Raw genomic sequence first — 27,815 nt, forward strand, 5'->3', positions numbered from 1 at the left:
AGTTCATGCACCAAATCAACTCAGCAGATTCTGACAAGCCCCAGCAGTGAATGGTGGGGGAAAACACTGTGCGTGAGGAGGGAGTCTAGTGAAATGAGGCAACCAGGTGCCACTAATTGCCAGGGAGTGGGCATGAGCTTGTGTTAAGTCCACCTGTGCCTGATTAGGGTGGGCCCCCACTGCGCATGAGCAGGATTAGGGGGCCAATAAAAGGTGATGCCTGAGACACAGGCTTAGCTCATTCCTGAGCAAGCCAGCAGAGAGGTCAGTTGCTCTTGGAGCAATAGCACTGATCCAGGCTGGTCAACCCTGAGGGCTATAGGCTCAGAGCACTATTCCTGAGTCTCTGCTGGAACACCTGGTTGGACCTTGGAGTGCCGTGCCCTAAAAGAGGTTCGTCTTGCTACATCTGGCCTTAATCAGGCACAGGTGGGCTTAGCACAAGCTCATGCCCACTCCCTGGCAATTAGTGGCACCTGGTTGCCTCATTTCACTACAAAGGAGAATAGAAGAAGTAAGATGGTTAAGGAAAGTAAGAAGTCCTCTTTTTGACAGATTAACCCAGCTGTCTGATATAACTTGACCTCAAGGATGTGGTTTCATGCTGTCAACGACTATGCATTCCCCTTGTCACACTCTCAGGTGTGGGTTCCTGTCCCCTTTCTTGTGCCAGGCCTACAGAGCTGCCTGTGGCTCACATCAGCTCTCTGCTCACCCAGGGACTATTCACATCTTCCATGAGATCACGGGGTGAGCTGAGGGAGCAGCACTGTGTGGCAAAGGGGAGCAATGCAAACACAAGGTGGTGTAACCTTGACAGGAAACTACACCCTAAATAACCCCTGTGAAAGCAGGCCCTGGTGGAGCAGTGCACGAGTGCAGTACAAATGTTGGAACAAAGCTGTGGTGCCAAAACAGCATCTGGCAAAACCTTTACTGACCCAAGGGCAGTACAAGCACCCGGAGCCTGGTATCCCTGAACTGTTTATCAGCATGTATCTGACAAAATGCAGGCATTTAAAATTCCCACATATCCTCATATTCTGCCTGAGATGCAGGGTTTATTTCCAGGGTTTATTAAGGGATCAAAGAGTTAGTGATCACTAGTGTACTCAGACAGAACTCCAGGCACTGAGTTTGAAGAAAAAGCTATTTAATTGTAACAAAATCATCAGTCCAAATGACTGCCAATCATCAGTCTTTCAACCTAGCAATAGAAAAATACCAGACTAAGTCAGAGAAGGAGGCAGTCTAAATAAGGGTGCATGTCTTCATTAATTACAACTCTGAAACAAAATAGAATTATTTTCTATATAACCTTTATTTAAAAAAAAAATAAAAGATTGCTGAGACACTACAGATTTTGACAAACTACACATGTAGCAATCCTGTTTTTCAGATCTACCTTTTCTTTTCTCTGCACAGTGCCCCCCCTCTAACCCCTATCTGTGGCTTTGGAAAACTGTATGGATAAGGACTCCCTACCCCATACTTCTCAAAAGACAGAGTCTGGCAGAGAAGAGACAAATTTTAGCAACAGCCTTGAGCTCTGGAGCAGGAATGCTGAAGTACTATTCTAGACAGGGAAGCAGAAAGCAGAACTGGGCTGGATCACCTGTGGTGCTTCTCCAAGGATGGCTTCAAGAGACATGTCACATACAGGAGGATAAGCACACAAAGCAGTGTAGTTTGCAGCTAAGAACCCAGTTCTGGTGACAAGAATGGCTGAGTGGAAAATCATCAAGAACAGAGGTGGTAACTGAAAGGTCATCAGGTTGGGAAGGCTCCTTGAAGATGCAAGAACCTCCGTGGGGTGTGGATAGCTTGATGAGGCAAAGCTACTCCAGCACTTGAATGTCTTGTTTGAGCTCTGATTCAGAGGATTAAGTTCCCTCCTTTGGGAATTTGGGAATGCAAGACAAGCAGGTCAATTTTTACTACAGCTTCTCCTGGAAGGTATCTCTTGGTACAGAGGGAGTGTAGAAGCAAAGTTTAAAGCCAGTATTGTGGAGTAGCCAATTGGGATGGCTTTTCCAACACCATATAGAATACTCAGGGATCTCTGCAAAATTCCCTGTAGTAGCTAGGATAACTTAGGGAAACAACCTAAATCTTTGTACATATGACAACAGAAAACAATATTTTTGTTCCATGCCATCTGCTGAGCAAATTAATGTTAACAGCCTTTTGGGAAGACGAGCCAGAAAGAGAGGTGTCATGGAAACCAGTTTACCCAGGATGTGACAGTCCACTGGCTGAGCAATGGGAACTATCAAAATATAACAGCTTGACAGATAAACTTGCTGCATCTTCAGACTGAAGCAAAATTCCTGGTCTACAACACTTGAAAGTGGACACTGGATGCAACATTTGTGAGCATTTTTCTCGCATTGAGCCTAAAAACATCTTTTGGTACATGGTTTGGTATTTTTGTGTTTTTTTTTTCTTTCCCACTTATGCAAACAAAACAAAACAAAACAAAACAAAACAAAACAGTAGAAGTCAGAAGCAAAAAAAAAGAAGTAATTCTGTTCTGCAAGTGGTGTAACAAAATACGGCAGTTTCAAATTATTTTAGTCTTGAGGATGTGGCCTTTATTTGATATCTATTCTTTGATATCTAATAAAGAGTTGGAGTCATGGAATCTTTGTCCCAGCAGGATTACCAGCAACTTTTTTTTTTTTTTTTTTTTTTTTTCTCTTCCAACTTTCCAGAAGCTCACAAGGAATTACCTCGCCTCTCCAGTTGTATCTTCATATTTGAAGCTGACAAGCACATACAAGGATTACTATCATCAGACAGAAGGGTGAAAAGGGATCACTTAGTTTAGGGCTAATTCCTGATCTTGTCCCCTAAGCTGCTGATTGTATTATGTGAAATTTGTGCAACTTGAGGAAACAAATTTTAAAAATAACCTAAATATTTTTATTCCTTCTACATATGTCAGTATACCTGCTAACACAAAATGAAGGGTCCTGGTTATTACTGAGTATCATAGCAACATGATTACAAATATTTTCAGTTGTTTTGGAAGTTTCAAGATTATATGAATGTTTATGTCCTCTTTTCACTAACCTTCTGTCCTCATATCTTTTTTCCTCCCTAAACAAATTTTGCTGTAATGCCATTCCTTAAAAGCAGTTAGATTTACTACTTCATCTGCATGCTGCTCAGTGGTAAGTAGTTATTTATATGCTGCTCATCACTGCATCAAGGTCATCACTAGATGATTTTTCACTGAAACCAGCCTCACAGCTCTCCTAAGTGACAGACTATTTGAGAAGGCATCACTGTTTTCACACCTTGTGAAGTTCTCTGCAAAATATTCTTCATTTGTGAAGATCTGAGTTCTAGAAATGGGAACTAAATGCAGCCTTAACATTCTTCCAATTGGACCAGGATTGCTTGAGAGCAATTTCAGGACCACATGGGTTCTAACCCATCCCCCAGAAGCCCAGGCCTGAGGTTAACACATTTGCCTGTACAAAGAACATCCTGAATACCACACTTTTCATGGAGACCAGAAAGAGAACTCATGGAGTGTTCCTGCAGAAGGGTGGGTGTTGGGGAAACAGTTCAGAAATATACAGGTTGTGAGCAATCCTGACTTACTTCAATTTAGGCCACATTGGGTTAATGGTTATTGAGGCCTAGTTAGAGGCTTTCTAAGAATGAGCTACTGGGAAAGAGATAACTTAATTGGCAACAGAGGAGGAAAATAATTATGTGGGAAGAAGGTTCCGTGAGAATGGTATGTGTAATTGGAATACAAAGCCACCTGCATGATAAGATGGTGTAAACAAGGCTTCTCTATATAAAGTGAGTGCAAGTTGCTAATAAACGATTTCATACAATCATATTGATGTGCACATGGAATCCTTAAGCCTCCGCAGACTGTTTTCCCACAGGTGGGAAGATGTAGAGTAATTCAGTGGAGGTTTCACATTTCTGTGTGTGATCTAATCTACCCAAAAAAACCCAAAACAAAACCAAAAATAAAACCCAAACCCAAAGGCAACCAAGTAATAAATCAGAGACTGCTGCAACAAGAATCAAACAATTCTTGTTTGAATCACCATGCATCCTCAGAAGGAGAGCCCTAGCAGTCCAAATTATATTTTTATTTTACTAAAGCACCAGATGTACTATAGATACTTCAGTATCTGTGAAAACTAGGAACAACAAAAAAAAAAAACAAACCAAAACAAACCCAACTGTTTAGCATGCAGCTGATAAGCACTTTATCTCAGAAGGGTTTTTGTGTACCTTACCATTTTTTTCCTAGAGACCAGTATTTTTCCTTTTTAGAGTAGATGGTGAGTTCTTTGAAGGCACCAAGTATACACAAAAGTATCTGCTAGGTCTTGCTTAAGAGTAGCAACAAGTTGTAATAATTGAGTAAAAAGAAAAATCCACAATTAATAGTTGTGTGCTAATAGCATGAATCAGATTTTGCTGAAGGACCACATCTAAACATGGTCATTTCACATGCTAATGTATGCAAATTAATTCACCAGTCTCCACTGCAGAATGAAGGGATCTTATCAACAAATGCTTTAAGCCTGAATCCTGCACATGTGTTTTCATGCAGTTCTCTTGGTGTGTGTCACCTCATCATTGGTTTGACTGACTTGAGAGGAAGTTACATTCAGGAAGTCAGGAGAGGTGCTAAGTGCTTAAAGGGCTGAGGCTTTACACAATCATAGAATGCTGGTTTGTAAGGGACCTCAAGAATCATCTGGTCCAGCACTTCCAATGTCATTGAAGAACATTATTTTCACATATTACTGTGAACAAGAATTCACAGAGATTATTGGTTGTCAAGAATTGATGCAAGGTTTGGAATTTCTGGTGTGTTCGGCAGCTGGGGATATCAGCTGTACTTGTGAGTTGCCTTCTATAGTAGCAATGGCTTAGTGAAAGGATAGAGGAAAACTAGGTAAATTTTTGGTAAATATTGTGAGGAAGGTGAAGGAGGGAGTCACGCTACTCTCCTGACACATGCTTCATGTAATCATAGCCACCATGTATATAATACAGATGCCTTTTAGGATATAGAACATGTTCGTAGTATTTGTGGTATGACTGTGTCATGACTTACACAGCATAATTTGCCAGTCAGAGAACTTTCCATTCTACCAGAGCATACAGAAACTACGTGTATCATTTAGATGTCTGTTTTTGTTCTTTTTTAAACCAGTAGAAATCATACAACTAGAAAATTTACGTATGTGGGGTGCTATTCCACCGCTATCGTGCTTGGCAACCTGTAGCAAATTGCTTCACCTTCCCGATTTTATTTCCCACCAACAACGGTGCCTGGTGCTAAATCTACTATGACTATGCAGCTGTACTAGTGCCCCAGGACCATTGTGTGATAATTGCAACTCCTACAGCATCTCACTTTCTGCTAAAGAAGGAAGTTTCTCACAAGGCAAAGATGTTCTGTCTTGTGACACGTTCGGTGATGCTCACACTGCCCAAAACCAGAGAACGGCACACGTTGCACCAGCGTGGTGGACAAGATACACCAAGGACACCCTAACTCTATCGGGATGACTGAGGACCCCACACACTTCGTACAAACGGGCTTCTCCTCCCTTCACAGGCCAGCAGCCAGCGCCCACCACGGAGGGAGCAACCGGGAGACAGCATCAACAGCTCCGGCACCGCCGGGCAGGGATGGCCCAAGAGGCCGCTGCCCGCTTCTCTTACAAGGCCAGGAAAATCCAGCGCCTCTCCCGGGCCTGCAGCCTGTCCGTTCGGCCGCACTTCAGCCTGGGGCAGCAGGCGGCCACCATCCCCCCAGGGGAGGCGGCGGATCCCTCAGGCAGAGAGCGGGAGGCGGCACACCCCCCGCGGCCCTCCCGCCGCCTCACGGTCCCCCTTTTTCCCCCACCGCCCCGCTCAGCCCTCCCATTCCGCTACGTGCGTGCCCCAGGCTCCCCTTTCCGCCGCCGAGGTCCCTCCCCCCGTACCTCCGTACGTCCTTTCCTCCCTCCCCTCGCCTGACGCCGAGCGCGGGCGCGGCCTACATTGCCCGGCGTCCCGGGAGCGCCGTGGGCGGTGCCACCGGAAGCGCGGCGCGGGCTACTTCCGGCTGTGTGCGAGCCCCAGGAGGAGGTGAGCCCGCGAGCCTGTACCCCGACGAGACAAGATGGCCGGGCTGCCCCGCAGGATCATCAAGGTACTGCCGCCGACACCCGGGGGGGAGCCAGGGCCGGACGGGACGGACCCCGCGCAGCGGCTAGGGTAGAGTAGGGTAGGGCCGGGCCCCGCGCCGCTTCCGGTGCCCGCCAGCAGGGCCGTGCGGGGGCAGGGCTGCTCCCGGGCCTCCTCCGTCTCCTGCCGGGCGGCGTGATACCCGCCGCACGACCCGGCCGCCGCGATACCCAGCAGGGGCGGATGGCCGTGTTGGACACGGTCTCCTCCTCCTCCTCCCACCGCTTCTCGCCGCCGCCCTCAGCGGCTCCCGGGCGCGGCGGCGGCGTGCGCGCTCTGTCGAGAGCGATTGGGCCCTCCTGGCGGGCCGGGGGCGGCGGCGGGAGCCCGGGCGGTGGCGCCTCCCGGTCTTCGCTGATGCCGGCCGTAGGGTGCCTGCGCGCCCCTTCCGCGGCCCAGAGCTTGAGATGCACCGGGTGCACCCCCCGCCCACCTTTCCGCCGGCAGTGTGGCTCCTCCAGGCCCGGACCGGCCTGGCCGGGGCTTCAGGGCGCGTCTCTCCCCGGGTTTGGGGCGCGGGAGAGCGGGGCTTCACGGCGCGTCTCTCTCTCCCCGGGTTTGGGGCGCGGGAGAGCGGCGGCGCGGTGCTCGTGTTCCTCGCCCTATGCGAGGAGAGAGGATACGCAGCGCGTCGTGAAACCTGGGCTTGAGCTGCACGCCGAGGGCATCCGTGCCGGTACCGCTAGGCCAGCCCGGTTGGTGCCGTGTGCGCTCTGAACCATTGGCCCATCCCGTATTGCCGTGTTCGTGCTGGCTGTTGGGCGTCTTGCTTCGACTTTGGTTTGGCAAGCTTTGTAAGAGCTCTCAACTTTTGGGGTGCTTTCAAGTGACCCTCCGAGTGCAGTTTCAGCCTAGGGCTGGGACGATCCGGGATCGCTGGACAGAGGTACAGTTACCTGCACTGCAATGCCCGTGGGTCTTTGGTAGCTTGGCCCTGTAGCTAGGGTGGATGTTTGTGCTGAGTTGCTCTTTCCCACTCGGTGTGCAGTGATGAGAATTAAAGCCCTCAAATTGTTGGTTACTCCCTTTACAGAAGTGATGACCCTAGTAAGGCTCATAGAAAATAACACCCCTGGTTACTTGTTGAAGTGAACAAATAATAAAGCCACAAGTAATTTATAGCACTGTGAAGGTCTCTTGGAACATGAAGTGTTGGTAGCCGTTGTAAATCACCTGAGCGGAGAATATGTTAAATAGTGAATGAAAAAAATAAAACTGGATTTTCTTTAAAACTTCAAGTTATCTAACAGGCGATAGGGGACATGATGTAAAAACAAGGTGGGAGTAGCATTCATCTGGTGTGAAACAGACTAAACTTGGATTACTGTTCAGAATTGTAAGCAATAAAAATATCAGGCAAATCCTACAGAATGAATTTTTACCCAGCTGCCTTAGTGCACAGCATGCAGACCTGAATATGTTTCAGTGAGAGGGAGCACTGATTCATAATACAGTGGAGCTGGGATTCATCACAGAGATGTGGTAGAAGCTCAGCTGGTGTCTGTGATAATTTTTTTTAACAGCTCTTGACAGTTCCCCTGAACACATCCAAAAAAATTGCCTTACCTCCTTGTAAGATTGTGCATACATTGCCTTATGGGTGCTTTTGGTTTGTTTTTCTAGTTTAGGTTTTTTTTTTTTTTTATGCTTTTCTAGAAAAAAAGACTAAAGCAATTCAAACGACTCACTTCAAAGGTATGTGACAGTATGGGAATGTTTCCTCTCCTCCTGGATAGGAGAGGTAGAGGGCAACAGAAGAGACATAAAAACTCCTCATTGTTTCCAGAGGGTTCCTCTTAGAGTATTTGGAATTATTGTAGGGTGTTATGTCCTGTGGGTCGTGTATCATGCGTGCATCGTAAGATGTTTAGAGCCAGTCTAGAACTTTTAAATCTCAGGTTGGTTCTGTTACATGACTCATTGTTTAGCTCCTGCACCTTGCCTGCATTAAGTTGCCAGTTGTACGTTTGATCCAGGAGTAGTTACTATGGCCTCAAAAACACGCAAAGTCATATTTAAAGTATCACAGTTGCAAAACGTGCAGACCTAGAAATATGCCTGCTTGAGACTTACAGAGTCTTGATGAAACTCCAGTAACAAGAATATTAGATTTTCTTCATGCACAACAGTGATTTGGTGGGAAATAAATGGCTTAGGTTAGTTAGGTAAAGACCTTCTCCCTTTGATACACACCCCCCCTTTGTGTTGTCATCCGAGGGAGTCTCTCAGTGGCTGATTTGGGATAGGAGTGCATGTTTGGATTGTAATGAAGTACAGAACCTTGCTCAAAGTGCCTCTCAGAGTGCAGTTGGTGTTCCTTGTCTTGCCCGACTGCTGGCAGATGGCCTGGCTCAGGTTGACGACAGCAGTGTGCTCCTCAGCCTTCTCCTTTGCTGTCTGTGCAGGCTGTCATCTAGCCCAGTAGGAGAGCAGTAGCTTGTCTCAGCAGAGAGCTCTATTTATGTTTCCAACACTTTCCCCCAGTTCAATTTAAAGTTGACAGTATAGATACTGCAAAGCATTTGTTAACAGAAGACAGAGAATTACCCCTGGTTTGCTTCCCCCAGATTACTTGGAAACACTGATTTTATACAATGAGGGGGAATGATCTGTAAACTCAAGAGATTACTTGCTTTAGAGTTACAGCTTGGTGTTAGCACATCACAAATGGTGCATAGAAAATGCTGATGTGGTTTTAAATGTTGAAAGATATAATCAAAACTGGACAACCTTCTATTTTACAGAGAAGAGGTGTTTTTGTTTTCTTCAGTCATCAAAAACCAGGGATACTGAGAACCACCTTGACAAGAGAATCTATTAATGTACGATAAAATAAAAATGATACAGTACACTTTCAGACATGTATTTCTCTTGCTGTAAACTTTTTTCCTACTGTATAGTATTAAAAAATGAGCCTTTGCAATATACACAATAAATAGGTAGTGGTTCTTTTCTGTCAAGCACTTACAACACCAGTTCTCTCCAGTGTTGCAAAGTCACGTAGCTCAAGTGGAGTAAGGAATTGAATTGCATCTGATTTTATTTTTTGGCTGACATTCAAACCACCTCATTGCTGTGTCAAGTGTGGTTGGTATATTTGAATGGGATGGGCAATGCTGCCTCGTGTCATCTTCTCAAATGTGGTGGTTTTTTTTTTTTTTTCGTTTTTTTTTTCCTCCTGCTGTTTGCCCTGCTGCAGTGGTCTTGTAATCATTTGGTGTCCAGGTCTAAGCGTTGACTGTGTAGCTAGTTTTTAGTAGTGGTTCTGTTAAGAGTCCCTGCTGCTGCTGCTTGTATCACCAAGTAACCATCTGAAACACTGAGACTCATTAATGTTTTGTTTTGGTTTTTAATCGAGGAATATATCACTCTTACATTACTGTGGCTTTGATTTCCTCACCTGCTTGGTAGTATGGTGTTATCCAAGATATTCCTTCCTCGCTCTTTATTAGTGAGAAACTGTCATTGTTTTGAGTACGAGGAACTAAGGAAGGACTTCTAGATTCTGCTTCCTCCCGCTCACTGACCACACTCTTACCAAGCTCGGGCAGACCGTAGCCCCTCCTCTTTACGCTCACTCCTTCGCTTCGCTGCTGCGCTCCTTCCCCACCTCCCCACGTGCTCTTCAGGATCCACATCCATCGGGTGCTGGAAGAGCCATGGAACCCTCTCCTGAGTCGGCCCTGCTGCAAGGGGCCCTCAGGCACCTGTCCCTGACACCATCGGCATCGGGTTGTATATGTATTTGTATTTTTGTTTTTTATCCCATATGCTACTGCCTTTCCCTTGTTCTAGTAAATCTGTTTCCAATTTTTTTTAATTTCCAAGTTTAAGTCTCCGATCTTTATTCACCCTTTTATCTTCCCTTTGGGATGGTGGAGAGGTTAATAGAGAATAATTCTCTCCTTTGTTTTTTGGTCCACCCAAGCTGTGAAGCCTTGGCATAAGCTATTTCCACACTGCTGCCAGTGCACTCCTGCTTGTGGCACTTTTTGAGAATCTAGAGGATGTTTGGACTACTTAGAAAAGCTACTTCAAAAATGAAAATTTTCTGGGAGGCTTTTTGGAAAGTCTCGTGATGTGTGTGGTGATAGGCACCTACAGCATTCTGTATTAGAGGCCAGTATAATAAGCTTTACGTGTTTTTAAAAATACAAATCAGGTGTTTAGTCTGGAAGTTCTTGAGCAGAAATACTGGCAGCCAATGAAGTTTATCATTTTGTCTTGTAAGTTAAGGGCTTCTGGGGCATGGACATCTGTCTCCACATAAGAAAATTTGTGACCATTACTACTTGAGTTCTCTGGCATTTCAAGCTATTTTTTAATTTCCTGGATAAAAATATAATTAAAAAAGACTGGAGGTAAACTTAATGCCTTTTTGTAGTAGTTTGCTTTTTTTTTTGATGATGATGATTAGGCATATAAAGTATTACTTCTGGACAGTGCTGTTCATTGGCATTTGTCAGAGAAGTTGTATAATTGGTATTTATGTTTTTCTGCCTCGTATGCTGCTTGAATCTTGTGGATAACTTCAAATTTGAGAGAAGGGTGTAAATTTGGGGAATTTTCAGGGGTGGATTTTGGTTTGGGTTTTTTGTTTGTTTGTTTTGTTGGTTTTTTTGCACTTTGTTTCTAAAAGCACCTTCCCCTGCCTGTCCAACAAATGCAGGAAGGTAACGCGTACACTATTTGTAACTTTCATTGAGTTGTCTTTCCCAGCAACTGGCATTTCATAGGCTGGCTGTGATACTGGAGGGGTGTATAGGCAGATACTGAAAGTATGAAGTTTGACAGGACAGATCATTTCTGGAGGTGTAGGAGGAAGGCTGAGAAGGCAGCTCGGGCCCAGAGAAGGGTTTAAAGAAAACTTTCAAGTTGCACAAGATAAGGGGTAGTGGTGCAGGTTATTCCTGAGGAGGCCCCCATTGGACGTCAGAGAACTTTTCACTATGAGAACAGTTGGTTGGAAATAGGAATCATCTCCCTAGGGAAGTGGTAAATTTCTCAACACTGGACACTAAGACTTAGTTTGACAAGGTGCTGGGCCATTGCACCTAAAGTGTGTTCCTGCCTAGAGAGGTTGTATGAGATGATGCTTTAGGACCCTTCCAGCCTGGCATTCTATGATTCTCTGATCTTAAAGAAGATGCTGGTAACTTCCCACAGACTTTTCCTCAAGAAGCTTTCAGTAGGAACAACGGAGTAAAAGCTGAGGGAGAAACATCAACTAGTTTTCCAACTAGAGGAAAAAATCTTGCTTGGGCCAGCATCTTGTATAGGACTTGAGCAACTGAGGTACAAATCTGTAGTATACCAAGCTTTCTAAGTACTGGTGGAAATGTGTTTATATCAGTTTGCACAGAGTTGTTTCATATTGTAGTTTACTGTTATGTTTACATGGCTTTCAGACAGCACCAAAATTTGCTTTGTGTTACAGTATAAAACAAAAACACATTTTCATAGTTACATAGACTGTGTCATGGCTTAGGAGTTTGGGCAGACCAAAACCAGGACAAAATTGTTCTGTTACCCCCTCCAACCCTCCCAAAGGGAAGATAAAAGGGGGAATAAAGATCAGAGTTAAACTTGGAAATTAAAAAAATTTGGAGCAGATTTACTAGCACAGGGTAAAGGCAATAAGATAAGGGAAAAATAACAAAAATACAAATGTGTACAAGTACATATACAACCCGATGCTGGCAGGGACAGGTGCCTGAGGGCCCCTTGCAGCAGGGCCAGCTCAGGAGAGGGTTCCATGGCTCTTCCAGCACCTGATAGATGTGGATCCTGAAGAGCTCATGGGGAGGTGGTGGTAAAGGAGCACAGGGGAACAGCAGCAAAGGAATGAGCAGAAAAAGGAGAGGAGGGGCTGCGGTCTGCCCGAGCTTGAAAGAGTGTGGGCAGGAAACGGGAGGGAGCAGACCCCTGTGTGTTCCGACCCCCAGAGTATGAAAGCCCTCCTTTAGTTCCTGTTACTCAAACTGTGACAGATGGGTGGGTTAATAATGAGAAAGAAATGGCAAATTTTGCCACAGGTGGCATTTGGACAAAAGCTCTGTACTAAGTGTTTGCTTTCACTACACTTTGATAGTTGACTCTGCATTGTATATTAATGCAAGGCTGTAAGGCAAATGTGCTTCATCAGTATAGCCACAGGAATAGTTTACACTGTTAGCTTAGTGAATTTATGTATGCCTCACTTTGCTATAGCTAGAGATACACCATAAAAATCTTGATCTGTGATAGTACATGTATAATCCTCTAGGAATTTGTCTTATTTTTTAATGGGCTTTATTGCTATTTTTTTTTTTACCTAAAAGACGGACATTATTTTCAGAAGACTTCCTCCTATGTATGTTTTTTACAGGAATAAAATTTTTAATCTAAACCTTCAGAAATCTCTGGCAATATGATAGTTACTAAAGTAATCAATTGATTTTCAGTAATGCTGGTTATAGCCAGTTCTTTGTGTAACTGTAATGAATTAATAGATCCTGAGAGAAATTGTGTCACAATATGATGTACTGTTATAACAAGTTTTTGAATTGAGTCTGTGTTTTTTTGAGACATTTTTATCCGTATATGTTGAAGACAGTTTTTACTGATATGCTTCACTTTTTCCTACTGCCTCCCCCTCAAAAATCAAAACAAATATGCATGCTCTTCACTTTCTTGTGTGTGATTTATCCATTCTTTGTGAAGGAGATCAATGTCATCTTCCTCCCCATTCTGCTCTGACAGAACAGGAAAGAACTGTCATTTGGCAAGTGATTGTAATTTGTCTGTGTGCCATTAAGCTGCTTTAAGTTTCGCACTATGCAGCTAAAAAGCTTTAGTTTCTATTTCATACTCCAAAATTAATCCAAATCGTGAGATATAGTTGGATGATAATTGCACTGGTAGCTGGCAAGGGTTTTTTTGCAGTTGGAATAAAAAAAATGAAACAAATGTATGCAGTATTTAGTTTCTGAATTGAAATGCTAAAGCTGGTGTTACACTTGAGTGTTTTTTGCTGGCAGCCAGCTCAAGGTGGAGAAGTTACCACCTAGTTAAGTTAGACAGACCAGAAGTTCTCATGGTGATTATTTAGCCCGTGGTTCATGTTGAGCAGCCTCACTATAGAAACAGATCTAGCCTGGCCTCTGCTGGTACAAGATTTTTTTGTGCTGCTGCAGTAAACCTGGACTGCTTTGGCTCAGAACTCTGCAGTAAAGGTTGTTTTTTAAGCCACATCAGTTACAGGATCTCATTTGTCATTTGACTTTGCAAACACTTGGGCTGATGTAAAAGGGGTATGTGGAACGGTGACTACTTCCCAGTTGGGCAAAGCATTCCGTTTTGTGAGGAAAGGAAAAGGCAGAGATAATCACAGATGTGAGTGAGTTATCAAGAGGAACTGAGAATCAGGCTGAGATGGTGAAGAGAAAAGCAATTTGACTCTTGGCTGAAGCCAGTGAAGAATGGCATAAAGGAATTGCACTAATTTTTGGTCATTAAGGGTGGAATTTGGCTGTAACTTTTTAATTCTCTTTGGTTTTTGCTACTGGTAGTGAGTTAACATCTGCTTTAGAAAGCTTCCTGTTGGACTAAGCCGCAGATGTCTCTCCTAGAAAGCAAATACTGAAGAGACTGATGAGCGGCCACTTGAACTGAAAAATACCTCTTTTAAACAAGACACCTTTTTCTTTTCTCTCTCTTTTTTTTTCCCTTCCCTTCCCTTATAAATCGGTGCATGTGGTACCTTCCAAGTGATGTTATCATTTTGACTATAGCAGAAAATGTTGCTGGTAGCTTTCATTTTAATAATATCCTCTCTTTGAAAAACACTTAATTTGCAGTATCATCTGTGTAGCCTGAAATTGTCTGCCACACTCTCTCTGAAAGTGCTTCTAAATACCACAGTTCAAACACATTTTGGGTTAAAAGTTACCTTGTGATTTATGGTGTTGTGGATTGACCTGTGCCGGAGTCCCACTGCCTCACTCTCCCTGCCTCAGCTAAGCAAGGGGAGTAGTTAAGGCAGAAAAACTCAAAGATCAAGGTAAAGACAGGGAAATCACTTACTGGTTGCCATTATTAGCAAAACAGACTCTGCTTGAGGAAAATTAATGTATCGGCAAGAAAAATGGAGAAATGGATGGTGAGAAAAAGACAAAAATTAAACAACACTTTTCCCCACACTCAACTTCAGTCTTTCACCCTGAACTCCTCTACCTTACATGTTGCTGATGGCACGAGGAATGGGGTTTTGTTGTCAGTCCATACTGACTCCTCTGTGCTGTTCTTCTAACTCTCTATGCTTTTCCTGTGCTCTGGCCTGGCCCTTTCCATGGGCTGCGGTCTGGACGTGTGCTCCACTGTGGTCCTCCATGGGCTACAGAGAATCTCTGCTGCAGTTCCTGGAGCCACCTCCTCAACCTCCTCTGACCTTGATGTTTTGCACACAGTTTTCCTTTTCCCTCTCCTTTGTCTCCCTGGGTGACACTTTTTCTGTCTATTTCCAAGTATGTTTTCCCAAATGTGTCACTAGCGTGGTTGATAGGCTCTGCTTTGCCCTGTTGCAGGTCCATTGGATCTGGCTGTGTCTGGTATGGGCAGCCCCTGTCCTCTTCCCGCAGAGGTCACTCCTGGAGCTCTCCTGTTGCCAACACCTTGACATCTACACCCTTCATATATATGCCTAGATGGTTTTGCAGTTAAATAAGGCCATATCAAATTCAAGTTTTATGTCTGAAAGAAGTGGGGCAGACTGATGCATGAAAGAGTGCCTCTTTCATTTTACTAGCAACTTGCTTTAGTTACATGGTGGAACTTACTCATGAAGTGTTACATCTTATTGTTCCTTTTATAAAAGGACAAGGCTACAAAAGTTTGAATTGTAGCTGTTCGGAGACCCTACCTTTTAGCATCCATGGAAGTGTATCAGTATCCAGATGTGCAGATTTCCTTAATTCATGGTGGAAGATTCTTTTATCCACAGCCAATGCTGACTGTCCATCAGTTTCTGTTGGAGGTTACTGGCCTTTGTGAGATGGCAGCAAAGTTTGTATGCTGTCAGACCACTTTTTCTGGGGGGGCGTGGGTGTTAAAGATCTAGTTTAGAGAGCCTAGCTCGCTTTTCCTGAGTTGAATTTGGAATGCTGACAGGGTGTACTTTCTCAATAGATTTGCAGGATGGTGATTCTGGTGAGGGGGTACCAGTAAGCACTGGCAGTTGAGTTTTAAGCTGTAATTCCTGTTGAAGATTGTCTTATTAAGACAAAGATATGCATCCATCATCTGTCTTCCCTAATCTGTTTGGAGTAAAACCACCTAAGGTTAGTTGAATTTGCGGGTAAAGGTGGATAATACCTAAATCTTTTGCACTGTTTGAATCAGATTAGAGAAGACTTACTTTACCACACCTGGCCTTTACGTTACCCCTGAGAAAATTGTAGGGGTATAACCTCTGTCTTGGTAGGTCGTGCTGAAGGTACATTAGTTGAATATTGCATAGAGAATTGAACTAGTAAATGTGCTGCTGAAAATATAAAAATCATTCCCCTGAGACTTTGCATAAAGATGTGGTATTGTGCCATTTTAAGTATTTAACAGTTCCAAGACCTGCAATATTTTCTTTTGTGTAAGAGGCCTTATTAATTTTCTTGTTTTGAAGTTTCAGAGTTCTATCACAGCTATGTTAACCTCTGAAATGCTAATGATGTTTTCTCTCGCTTTTTAAGGTACTAGCATAAAGCTGCTAGCCATTAAAGACGTTTTTCTGTAGTCTCAACACTATAAAAGGTTCTGTGTAACTGTTTATAACAAGTAAGAAGATACACAGTGTCTTTGGTTTTTAAGACTTTTATAGGACTTTAATTTAGCAGTTTACCATCTGTTACTGAAATTAGCCCTGTTGATAGTGAAGCTTTTTCCTTTGGAGTGAGGGGATAGCCTCTGCATTTCCTTTTTAGGGTGTTTACAGAACAGTAATCTGTTACACTGGTATCTCACTGTGGTTAATGGTGCAGGTCCCAAGTCTTCTAACCAACCCTTTCACTAAAAGGAGCAGTCTGTTCTCCCATCCTTCTGACAGCAATATGTTTGCACCCTCCTTTTTGTTGGCACAGCTGTTTGTGTGGACATGTGGTATAATGCGTGAGGAACTCTTCTCTTGCGTGATTTTTTTTTTTCTTTTCTTCCTGGTTGCCTACATGCTGTGTTTCACCATGAGTTGTAGACACGGCTATGCAGGCAAAAGTGCAGGTGCATCATTGGATGAAGTGGAAAAGCACAGCTTTTTTTTGTCCTTTCCTTAGTGGCCCCTCACCAGCTTAAAATGTTTGGGCTTGGTAAGGTGTTGGGATTTCTCTAAGCCTCTCTTACTTTAGTGGATTTTATTAATTTTATCAGGTGATTTCACAGCTGATAGTAAAAGCATGTGTAGAGCATGAGATCATGTTAGATTCTGCCCAAAAATGTATTCCTTCAATTGTAATACCCCACTAAAGACTATTGTATGTAACTTGTGTATTAATATGCAGAAATTTTTACTTACAGAAGGTAATGATAGCAATAATATTGAATATGAAACAAGAAAACTGGGATGTCAGGAAACTCAGTGTGCAGACAGTTGAATTACTAAGCAAAGCAAATTTGGCTGAAGACATGGAACTTGGATTTCTTCTCTGAGGTGGTTTGTGCCGACACTGCAAGCAAGATTCTTTGGTTAATTCTAGTGACCTTCAAACAGTAGCATTAAAGTTCCCATATTTTGTAGGTGCTAGATACTGATTTGTTCTTAACTTTTTAAAACCATGTTCCTTGTCAGGCAGCGTGAAATACGTGATTAACTATGGTCATAGTACAGGGAAGAGAATTGCAGTTATTGTTCAAAGGAAAGAATGTAGTACTTTTTTCTAGAAAGCAATGAAGTAACATTTAAAAATTGTCCAATCCCTTGCAGCAATTTCTTCCTTCACTATTGGAATGATCTCTTGCAGACAAGTGAAGCTTTAGAGGTCTCAGTTCAGCTGCAGTGTCTCTGTTATGTAAGAAATAATGCTTGGGGATTTTTTTTTTTTTGCAAGCACTTGCTTACCTGAGTTTTCTGTTAGTAGTTATTTGCCAGAATTCCACTGTTTGATCTTGCCGTAGACTTCTGAAGTAACTCTTAGTATCCAGAAATGTAGCATACATAAATATTTTTGGTTGTTTTAATCTTGGCAGCTTGAGGCTTTTATAAGCACTTCTGCAAGAATGGAAGTGAATAAAATACCTGTGTATTTCTGATGGATTCCTTCTTTGCATGCTTGTTTGTATCTCTGTGTCCTTTAACAACTGACTTTTGTTTGTGTCTGGATGGAAGCATCTTCTCCATTGTTCTGTTGACTTTCTTGAAGGAGGGCTCTGGCTTGTTCTGGGTGTATGAAGCAGGAGAATCCTGGAAGTTATACCTGCGTTTTAATAACTTTCTTTTCCTTCCACTGAAAACATGATAACCAAACCAAAGCTCGAAGAATGAAACCCCTCCCAGCAAATTGATCTCCTGTATGTGCATGCTTTCTCTCAGTTCTGGCAACCTGAAAAACCCTGGCTCCCACCTCCTGCTCTGTTGATCTCTTCCAAAGATCTCAAATCTCTCCCTGCAGCTTCTTCTCACAGGTCACTGTAAAAACAGGTTGAGGATTTCTTTCCCCTTGGGTACAATTAGTTTCCCATTTAATGTCTTCATAGAAGAATAGCTATGCTGAATGTCAGCTACACCATCTGTCCCATCCGTATCATCTGTCATTCTACTTCAGGCCACCTGTGTTAATATGAAAAAAAGCTCTGCTTTTGGTTGTCAAAAAGCCTTCGACATTTCTGTGTTTTTCAACTGCTTCATTAAAATAAGGAAAGATAAAATTGTGGGAGGCATAACCAAGTTGTGAATGACAGTGTTGTGGATTCTGTTTGTGTGTTGGTTTTTCTGTTGGTTGGTTTGTTTTTTTGCTTTGGGGTTTTTTTTCCTTGTTTTTTGTTTTAAGTTCTGGCTGACATGTATTTTCATTTTGGGTTTATTAATAGCCTTTAGTTAGTGGAAATTATGACAAATGTGGAACTGGAGAACACAGAAAGAAAAAATCTCCAATCTTAAAAACACTGCAAAGTATGACAAATAGAATAACTGCCTTCAGCAGCATAGGATACTTCATTAAATGCTTCAGAGCTCAAAATATATCCTGAATCAGTATGCTAGAGGGGATGGAAATTTGTATTCCAATGAAGACAGAATTGACTACTCAATTACAAAACATTTGTTATGAGCAGTAAAACTGTTTTTCAATAGAAACCTAACTTTCTGTGAATTATATAATTTTTTTCACATTTAGCAGGTTATTTTTTTTTGTGTGTGGTCTTGCTTTGTTTTTTTGTTTTTTGCCAAGGAAGGATAATATGTAGTTAGTTGGAATAAGCTAGGTATGCAACATGCAATGTTACTAGTTTTTCATGTCTTCTGTAGCACTGAGGTTGGTTTCTGTCTTAGGCACTGACAGCTTATAAAACATACAGATGAGTTTAAATTGGACAAAGGGTTCACAGGCGGTTTTGGGGAGAAAGAGGGAAGTACCAGGTTGCACAAAACTCACTTCCTCAGCTAAGAAAATTCTAGAAGGATTTTGCCTAAAAAGATACTGGACAGTTAAGTATTGCATTCCGTGCTCTTCCTGATTAATTGAAAATAGATGGGAAGTTAAAAGTTTAAATAGAAGCTATTTATTTATTTTAACATGTCGGATAGACTGCTTTTCCTGGGACAGTCATCCTCTGGGGATAATAAAATAAAATTACAAAGTAATACCAACATGTAGTTCTACATTTCTGTGTTTGTAAATTGAGCCCACCTATGCTGACTCTTGTGGGTGACCTACAACATTGGTTTTTCTGATGTACACTTAAATTAATAAATATTTAAATCTCAAGCAGTTCAGTTTCCTGATCTGTTGTATGGTGACAACTGTTGACAGCTGTTTAAGTGAAATACTACTAATTGTGGCAAATCAAATAGATTTAAGTGTCAGCATACCTTGTAACTGGCCATCTCTGTAAAATGTGGAAGTCAGGTCCCTGATACTAAATTAAAACTGGACCTGCTTGTCTGCTTAAGCACTTTATATGCTTAGAACTTAAAATGTGACCTCTGATTTATTTCTCTCATTCCATTCCTTTTTCATAGTTTTTTAAAAAATATATTGATGTTATTATAAATGTCTTTCCAATTGAAGGGTAAAAGTTTCATTTACTGTCAGAATTTAACAGGGGGTGTAGGTGTGCAAACATTAAATAGCCCATGTGGGTTTTTTTCAGTCCAACAGGTTTGTCTGTCATTTACTGTTTTAACAAGATGCCTTTTCTGGACCACAGATGCTTCTCAGCTCTTCAATAAAAGGGTAGTGGTGCACATAAACTGGAGTCACAACCTGCCAGTTTGTATGCGTGTCAGAGAGGTTTGGCCTGGTACTTGCTCTCTTGGTATGATCAGAACCTGGTGAGAATGAGTGTCAGCCAATGCTCTCACAGATTTCTTGCAGGGACTCCTCCTCATCTTTGAAAACATCTTCATTTAGGCCACTAGTGATGGAGCTCCAGACTCAGGGAATTGAGGCATGCTTGCTTAAAGTATTATTCATGTAATATTAATGTTGCAGAGCATGTGTGTATGTATGTTCTGAATGTATGTATGTTCAGCACTAGTGTAGCTGTATGCAGAGTAAGTGCTTTTCTTTGTGATCCCCTTTTGTGTGGTGTTTTGTAGCAAGATAACCTCTTATGCATCCACGTTACGTGATGTGGTTATCTGAACATGGAGATGTACTAGTGGTAGTATAGCATCTTCAGTATTAATGTGCTACCTCGAGTAAAATAATATACAGTTTTTAGTGGCAGAAGGTGCAGGTCACAGCCAGGCATTGCTTCCTCAGTTATGCTGGCAGGTAAAAGTGATGCTGCTGCCATAGAACTGCTGATTATTTGGGTTATTTTAAGCTAGTATTGACTGCTCAAGTGGGGTTACAGTCAGCATACTGGCATAACTAGGGAGGCAGTCTGGGACCAGAGAGGCTGAGTGGGGACTAGGGACTGCTGAGATCAGCCTAGCTATTAAAATGTGTTATCCTTAATTTAAAAAAAAAAAGTCAAGTGTGTACATAAGAACCAAGCCCATGATTTGCTTACTAGCAAGTATCTGGCAAAGTCGAGGTGGTGGTAGCTGTGAAGAAGTTTAAAACTGTCTTTTTGTGAAGTTCTTTTTCATTTCGAGTTGGATCTCTGTTAGTTTTTATTTGTGGTAAGACATTGTTTCCTCTGCCAAAACTGTCAGTCTGTAATAACTGCGTGATCCTCTAGAGGTGGAAATCCAAGTTGTCCTGTTTACCTGTGGCAGCACTCATGCTGAAAACTTGATTGTCAGTAGTTTCTTACTCACTGGCTTGCACACCACTCTACTAAAGCTTTAAGCATTCCTCATAGCTCCTTTTCTACAGAACTACTGTACAAGTGAATTGCCAGAATAGAAATTTTTATGTGTTAGAAATGTATGCATATCAATTAAAATAAAAGGCACTTGCTGAAATTAATGCAGACAGCTCTTAAGAAGCTTAAATGGCCTTTCAGTAAGGTGTGTATGTGGCATTGGCAGCTAACACCTGTGCAGATAAATAAGCAATATGTAGTCACAATGAGGATTTAGACCAGATAAATGTACTTTTGAAGCTATTACTATGTACTTACACAATATTGTGTTTTGTAGGACTTTGACTATTTTGAGATTAATAACTGGATTTTGGCACTAATTACTGTGACTTCATTTTCTATTACTTTTTGCTAAAGTGATATAGTAAACTGCATCAAGACAGCCACTTGGATGCCATGTGAATTTTTTTCAACAAAATGCTAGTATTTTAACAGTGCAGTTACATTTGAAGAATATATTAAGCCAAGTAGAGGTAATCGGTCTGCTTTGTGCTTGTATTAGCGTTACTGTAGCCACACAGGATAGATAAAACTAGAACAGTAAATTAATATTACATGTACAAGTTAGAATTTTTTTTCAATAGAAGCAGGGTAATTGTTCTTTGTGAAAGCCAACACATAAAGGTGGTGAAGAAATTAACTGAACATAGTAGAAAGAAGCTGGAGGAGAAGCAGGAAATGTGCCTAAAATTACCTGAGGAAGTGAGGCTTCAGCAGGACTTCTTGTCCCTGCCTAATGTCCTGTTGCCTGTTTGGCCCTGGCTTCTTTTTTGTAAGTAGGCACAGAATTGTTGCAAGACAAACCTCTTAGGGCACGGCACTCCAAGGTCCAACCAGGTGTTCCAGCAGAAACTCAGGAATAGTGCTCTGAGCCTGTTGCCCTCCAGGTTGACTAGCCTGGATCAGTGCTATTGCTCCGAGAGCGACTGACCTCTCTGCTGGCTTGCTCAGGACTGAGCTGAGCCTGTGAGTTTGAGCCTCACCTTTTATTGGCCCCCTAATCCTGCTCATGCGCAGTGGGGGCCCACCCTAATCAGGCACAGGTGGGCTTGACACAAGCTCATGCCCACTACCTGGTAATTAGTGGCACCTGGCTGCCTCATTTCACTACACAGAATGGTGCCTGTAAGACTTGTGAAGGCTGGCAGCAGAAGAGAGGGAAAGATGTAGAGGACTTGGTTGGTCTGTCTGCTCAGTGCATTAGCGGGATAGATGATCAGAACGTGGGCAGCTCTAAGCTGTGGTCACAGTGTGGTGCCTGAGGTAGGGTTGGTGCTGTGTGCAGAAGAATTGAGCAAGAAAGAACACAAATCTCTGTAGGAAACAGCCTTCCCTCATTTTGCTGCTTACAGAACAGCTTGTCTGTCTGCTGCTGTTTGTTGGGTAACTTTAAACCTGGTTCTCTGTAGGCTGGAAGTGATGGCAGCAAAGCTGTTTATGCATATATGTGTGTAGATACATGAAACATCCTTAGAAACACCTTTAGGGTTGCAGCAGAGTGGTACTTTAAATCTTTGAAGTTGAATCTGATTCTGGTACAAATGCTTATCTTAATAAACCATTCCACTCTTGTTTAGTGTAAGCCTTGAACATTATGTGTGAGTAATTAACTCCTATGTTGATGACAAGACTTGCTATTTAAGGTAAAATGGGAAATGGTTTTGATATTTTTTGGGGGGGTATTCTTCAAAGCACTTTTTATTAAAAACAGAACAGCTTGGCAGTAGTTTAATCAAAATATGACAATTCAGCTGTCCTCACCACATTTTGTCACTGTTACATTGTGCTGTAGAAGAACGCAGTGCTACAGCAGTTGAGGAATCTGAAGGGAGATGCATACCAGTTTACTACATCCTTGTCTTCTTTCTGCAGATGCTCTTTGAGTTTAAAATATTTGTCTAACATTGGTTCTGTGGATGCAGGCAAATAGCTCATAATGAACAGTTGCTTTGAAAATACCTTGTACAGGTTGTGTTTGGTTTAGATGGGTTGTGTTTTCACCTTGCCTCTCCTTCTTCTTCTAGGAAACCCAGCGCTTGCTGGCAGAGCCAGTCCCTGGGATAAAAGCAGAGCCAGATGAAAGCAACGCACGTTATTTTCATGTGGTCATTGCAGGTCCACAGGATTCCCCCTTTGAGGGTGGGACATTTAAACTTGAACTATTCCTTCCAGAAGAATATCCAATGGCAGCTCCTAAAGTACGTTTCATGACCAAAATTTATCATCCTAATGTAGACAAGCTGGGAAGAATATGTTTAGATATTTTGAAAGGTAAGTGCTACCTTTTTTTTTTTCTTTTGATCTTATGAAATACAAAAACGTGTAAATTGACCCTAAAAGATATTTCATTTGTTTAAAAAATATATTGTTTAATCCGGGAGAGTAAAACTTGCTATTTCTGTGGACTGTGAGGAATAAGGTGTTTCATACTGCTATAAATGTCTCTTCAGATAAATGGTCCCCAGCTTTGCAGATTCGTACAGTCCTGCTATCAATCCAGGCTTTGTTAAGTGCTCCCAATCCAGATGATCCACTAGCAAATGATGTAGCTGAGCAATGGAAGACCAATGAAGCCCAAGCCATAGAAACAGGTGATGTATCGTACGCTTTTTTTCCCTAGCTTTAGGAAGCAGGTGATTACTAAGTGGTTGGAGGGTATAAAGCCTGACCTCTTTCATGTCTGCAGCTTGCAGAGAATTTGTGCATACTCCAAGTCATAGTCCAGGTACCCTGAATGTGTCTGTGGTCTTATTTTCAAGTCTGTGAGGCTTGCTAGAAGAAAAAGTCTCTTGGTCTGTTTTATCTTGAGTTTCTGTGTTCCCGAATTTCAGATGTGTCTAGTCTGGAGCTGTAGTAAAATAAAAGCACACACCAGTGCTTCACTGCTGAAGTTTAAGGAACAGATTATCTGGTTTCAGAAAGCCTCTTCCATACCTGCTGCTGTTGTAGACTGTGAAGGATGAGTTACTCCATTATGCCACTTCACTTTTGGATCCACTGCAGTCAGGATACTTCTTTAATATACAGAAGTTGACAACTATCGGAGTTCAAAATCACAACTAAAAGATCAGAACTGATGTATTTCATATGCTTGTAACAACACTATAGAAGTGATGTTTAAAAATACATATTTAATACAGTCTAGAAAATACATATTTTCTTAAATGTGTTTCTTTTTCTTTACAGCCAGAGCATGGACTAGGCTATATGCCATGAATAATATTTAAATGCGCTTTGAACATCAAGTGTGCATCACTTCTCCTGTTCTGCCAAGACCTCTTCCTTTTTTGTTTGCATTTAATGGACACAGTCTTAGAAACATTACAGAATAAAAGCCCAGACATCTTCAGTCCTTTGGTGATTAAATGCACATTAGCAAATCTGTGTCTTGTCCTAATTCACTATTGTACCGCATGAGCAGAGGCTAGAAGTATCATCTGGATTGTTGTGAAATTGTTTAAAAGCAGCAGCACATCTCTGCTTTTAATCATTTTTCTCATCATGGTTTAAGTATAAGCACTGTGAATGAAGGTAGGCAGGGTTAGCTGCGGGGCTTTTTGTTTTAATTTTGTGGGCTCCTCTTCCCTTTTTATGGTGATGCTAATTGCATTGATAAAAGCAGCTAACGAGTTATACTTTAGAATATACCCTCTAGCCCAGTCTAACTTAGACGCTGTAGATGGACAAGCTTCATTGTTTGAACAAAAAATGGGAACATTAAACATCCATCACCTTCACTAATAATATTGTGAATCTGCTGTCAAGTGTAGAAAAATCCCTCCAAGAAAAAGCTTGTGACCATTTTGTATGGCTTGTCTGGAGAATCTCCTGTAAATCTTATGTTTTAGTAAAATATTTTTTGTTATTCTACTTTGCCTTTGTACAGTTTATTTTGCTGTGTTTTCATTTCTCTAATGTGACAATCGTATTTAAAAAAATTGAAACCAGGATTGACAATTTGTCTTCACCAGTCTGACACTTTAAATAGTAAAGAGGTGGAATTCACAAGATTATTTTTTTGCTTCTGTTTGCTGACTTTTTTTTATTAGCTTGTGTTATGTGGGTGACCTTACACGGCCAATTAAATGTGGAATTGCATTTGAAGTGACGTTTAGAAACAAGTCTCTGATGTAATGATTGTAACTGTAATTTTAGTAATGCATTGATACGCATTTTCATGGAAATAACCATGATCAAGCAGGAGGTTGAGAGCAAATGACAGCACTAATTGTGAGTATCTGCATAACTTCTCTTTGCTGATTGTCATCATTTGTCAGGCTATGCGGTTTTCAAAGTTCTTTGATTCCTTCCCTCTATTAACATAAAATACCAGTGTGTAGAACCATTGTTACAGCCAGCTTGTGCATTGATGTTTGCTTAACCACTTAGAGCTAGGGCCTCATAGCACTGGTTTGTTGTTTTTTTTTCTGTAAGCCCTTTTTTAAGCTACTTGCTTGAGCCACTGGTCTGTTTAAATAGCAACAAAGCTTCTTTATTGGAGGGAAGGAAAGTGATTAAAAACTTCCTTCTTGTCCTTGTTTCTTGTCTATGCATTTTGTCTGGGAGTCTAGCATCCTTTCTGGGAACCCATTTTATTGCTTCCCTTTTGATTTCTTCTATTCCTTATAGCCTCTCCTTTTAAAAAAACAACCCCCAAAACCTAAAAGTTTCTGGTTATGCCAACCTGAAATGTATGAATGAATGAGAGGTTGCAGTCAGGAGTGTTTTGTCATGCAGTTCAGGGGTATGGCCACGTGGTCTGCTGGTATTATCCCTCTTTTACCACTTATTACTCTGTCATCTGAAATTTCTATAGAATGTAGTGTATTTATTGTGCTCTTCTGTAATATGAAGAATATCTATTAAAATTACATTTTCCAGGAGACAGCGCTTTCAGTGGTTAGCAGCCAGTATTGCCCCTCAAAGAAATCGTAGAATTGGCTGGGTTGAAAGGGACCTCAGAGATCATCAAGTCCAACCCTTGATCCACTACTGCTGCAGTTATCAGACCATGGCACTGAGTGCCACATCCAGTTTCTGATCTTGTAACATGGTTGAAACTTGGCTCAGAATTCAGCTTTTTCACCAGACTGAGCTTTAAAAAAGAACAAGCAACCCCCTCAAAACTTAAAAGAGTAGTCTGTGTGTTGAATGTAAGCCAAAGTTGCATTTAGGGCTTTCAACAAATTGTTTTTTGTTGGGAGTGGGAAAGCAGCATTAACCCTGCCTTATAAATGAGCATGTGCTTGGGTTTAGCTGCCATACATCCCCTGTGTGCCACCGGCATGGGCAGCTCTTGGGGCAGGCAGCTGAGAGCATGTGAGCTGTGCAGTAGACCCTGGATTCACCTCACCTACCTCTTAAAGCTTTACCTTTACACTATGTATGGAGCTTTCCTCGGCTCCTTCTCTACCCCCAGGGATAGAGGACAGTCAGGCCCAAGTAAGCACCCCCTCTGAGCTTAGCCTTACCTTCCCTGGGTAGCAAAAAAGAACGTGAGCTGGAATTTCAGATGAGTTAACTTCAGATTAGGGGGGAGATTAATCCAGGCCCAAGGTGATCTAGCAGATGGATAGGTGTTTGTATGTTCAGGGCTTAAAATCCAGCTAGAGTTGGCAGCTAATCAGAGGTTGTAATTAAAAATTGAGTAAGTTCTTGATGGAATACTGTTAATATACTTACAGAAAAAAAAATACTCTGCCTCCATTTTTAGTGACTGAATAAAATGGAGTTTAGAACTGTTTGAGTACACAGTAGCCAGTGTGTGTCTGGGTTCTTTAATTAATCTCAACAAATTTAAGATTTTGTTAAAAGAAGTCCATGCTGTCTGAGTTTGAACACATGTATTCATAGTGATGGTGTATCTGAAATTAATGGTGTAAAAGGGATAGGTAAAATACTGCACACCTGAGAGTATTTTCAAATTATAGTTGCAATGAAGGAAACTTTAAATGGGCTTCCTAAAAACTAAAATGTGTTTGTCGTCGGGTCTATTCAGGAATACTTTAATAATTTTAATTATATATGGTAAATAATATATGTATTTAACACTCAAACCTGATTTAGGAGCCCTGTATAAAGCCAAGCTGGAAATTTAATTCTGTCTTATGTTGGGGAGTGTTGGAAACTTTTATACTAAATTCTTTGAAGCCAGTTAGATGTAATTTTTTCCTCGGTATATTCACAGCCATTATCTGAAACTCAAAAAGTTTTATTTTTGTTACATCTCCCACTACAGCTGGTTAGCAGATGCAGCTACCCATCTTTCAGGGAGTGTTCAGAATCTCCATTTTTAGTGGGTGTCCGCTGGATAAATTTATAATTCCTCCAGCATAATAATGAGTAGTACGTGTCAAAAGTCCAGAAATCCTGAGCAAGAATGGTGACGTTGCAGTTTTGCATGTTAGTTTCTGGGTAGTCCATTACGTGGACTCTAAAACCACACTTCTGCAGTTCACCTCAGATCAGGAGGAGGATTTGGAAGGCTTTTATTTTTGCGTAACCGTACGGTAGTGCTCTGTTGCTGTGTAGCCATGTTCAGCCATGGGTGTGAAGTACATTATCACCGGGAACTGATGGGAGAGGGTTTTGTATCTTAGCTGACTTTAGTCTAAACCAAGTGAAACGTTGCTTCTGTAGCTTTCAAGAAAGTGTATTTCCAACACATTGAGATCATTGTGAAACACCTTAATGGACTAGTATCGTAAAACATTGTGACACCTCTATTTATGTACATTCCCTCTTGGGATTTTTTTTTTGTTTTGAGGGTTAAAATGTCTGGTAGGTTTGTCAATAACATGTCTTGACTGTAATGTAATATGACACTGAAATAAAAGGAAGAGTGATTATTCATTAAATATGGAGCTTCATTTAAGTGTAGTGGTCTGCCACCAGTGCACACTACAGTTTCTTAGCAGTTCTGAATGTCTGTTCTTAAAATGGAAGAAAAACATCGATGACTTTTCTCGTAATGCCTTTTCCATTGCTGTGGCTTTTTTTTCCTCTCTGGCGTGGGGAGAAAAGAGCAAAACCTGTGTCCTCCAGTCATTAGAGGGTACACAAGCTCAGAGGATGTTTTGTTGGGTTTTTTTGCCTCTCTG

At 41.8% G+C, this 27,815-nt stretch overlaps 1 protein-coding gene across 1 annotated transcript; it reads left to right on the forward strand.

The window, feature by feature from the left end:
- The first annotated feature begins 6,040 nt into the window (after positions 1–6,040).
- On the forward strand, positions 6,041–27,567 carry UBE2N (ubiquitin conjugating enzyme E2 N). The gene is made up of 4 exons (XM_030446592.1): positions 6,041–6,187; positions 22,740–22,986; positions 23,166–23,306; positions 23,902–27,567. The coding sequence occupies exons 1-4, from the start codon at positions 6,158–6,160 to the stop codon at positions 23,940–23,942; spliced, it is 459 nt and encodes a 152-aa protein (XP_030302452.1). The 5' UTR covers positions 6,041–6,157; the 3' UTR covers positions 23,943–27,567.
- Positions 27,568–27,815: the final 248 nt, after the last annotated feature.

Source organism: Calypte anna, chromosome 1, assembly GCF_003957555.1.
Source record: "Calypte anna isolate BGI_N300 chromosome 1, bCalAnn1_v1.p, whole genome shotgun sequence".
Lineage (NCBI taxonomy): Eukaryota > Metazoa > Chordata > Aves > Apodiformes > Trochilidae > Calypte > Calypte anna.

Coding starts and splice junctions, on each gene's coding strand:
- UBE2N (XM_030446592.1), top strand. CDS start 6,158: ATGGCCGGGCTGCCCCGCAGGATCATCAAG. Junction 6,188..22,739: donor TGCCCCGCAGGATCATCAAG/GTACTGCCGCCG, acceptor TTCTTCTTCTAG/GAAACCCAGCGCTTGCTGGC. Junction 23,307..23,901: donor AGCCCAAGCCATAGAAACAG/GTGATGTATCGT, acceptor TTTTCTTTACAG/CCAGAGCATGGACTAGGCTA.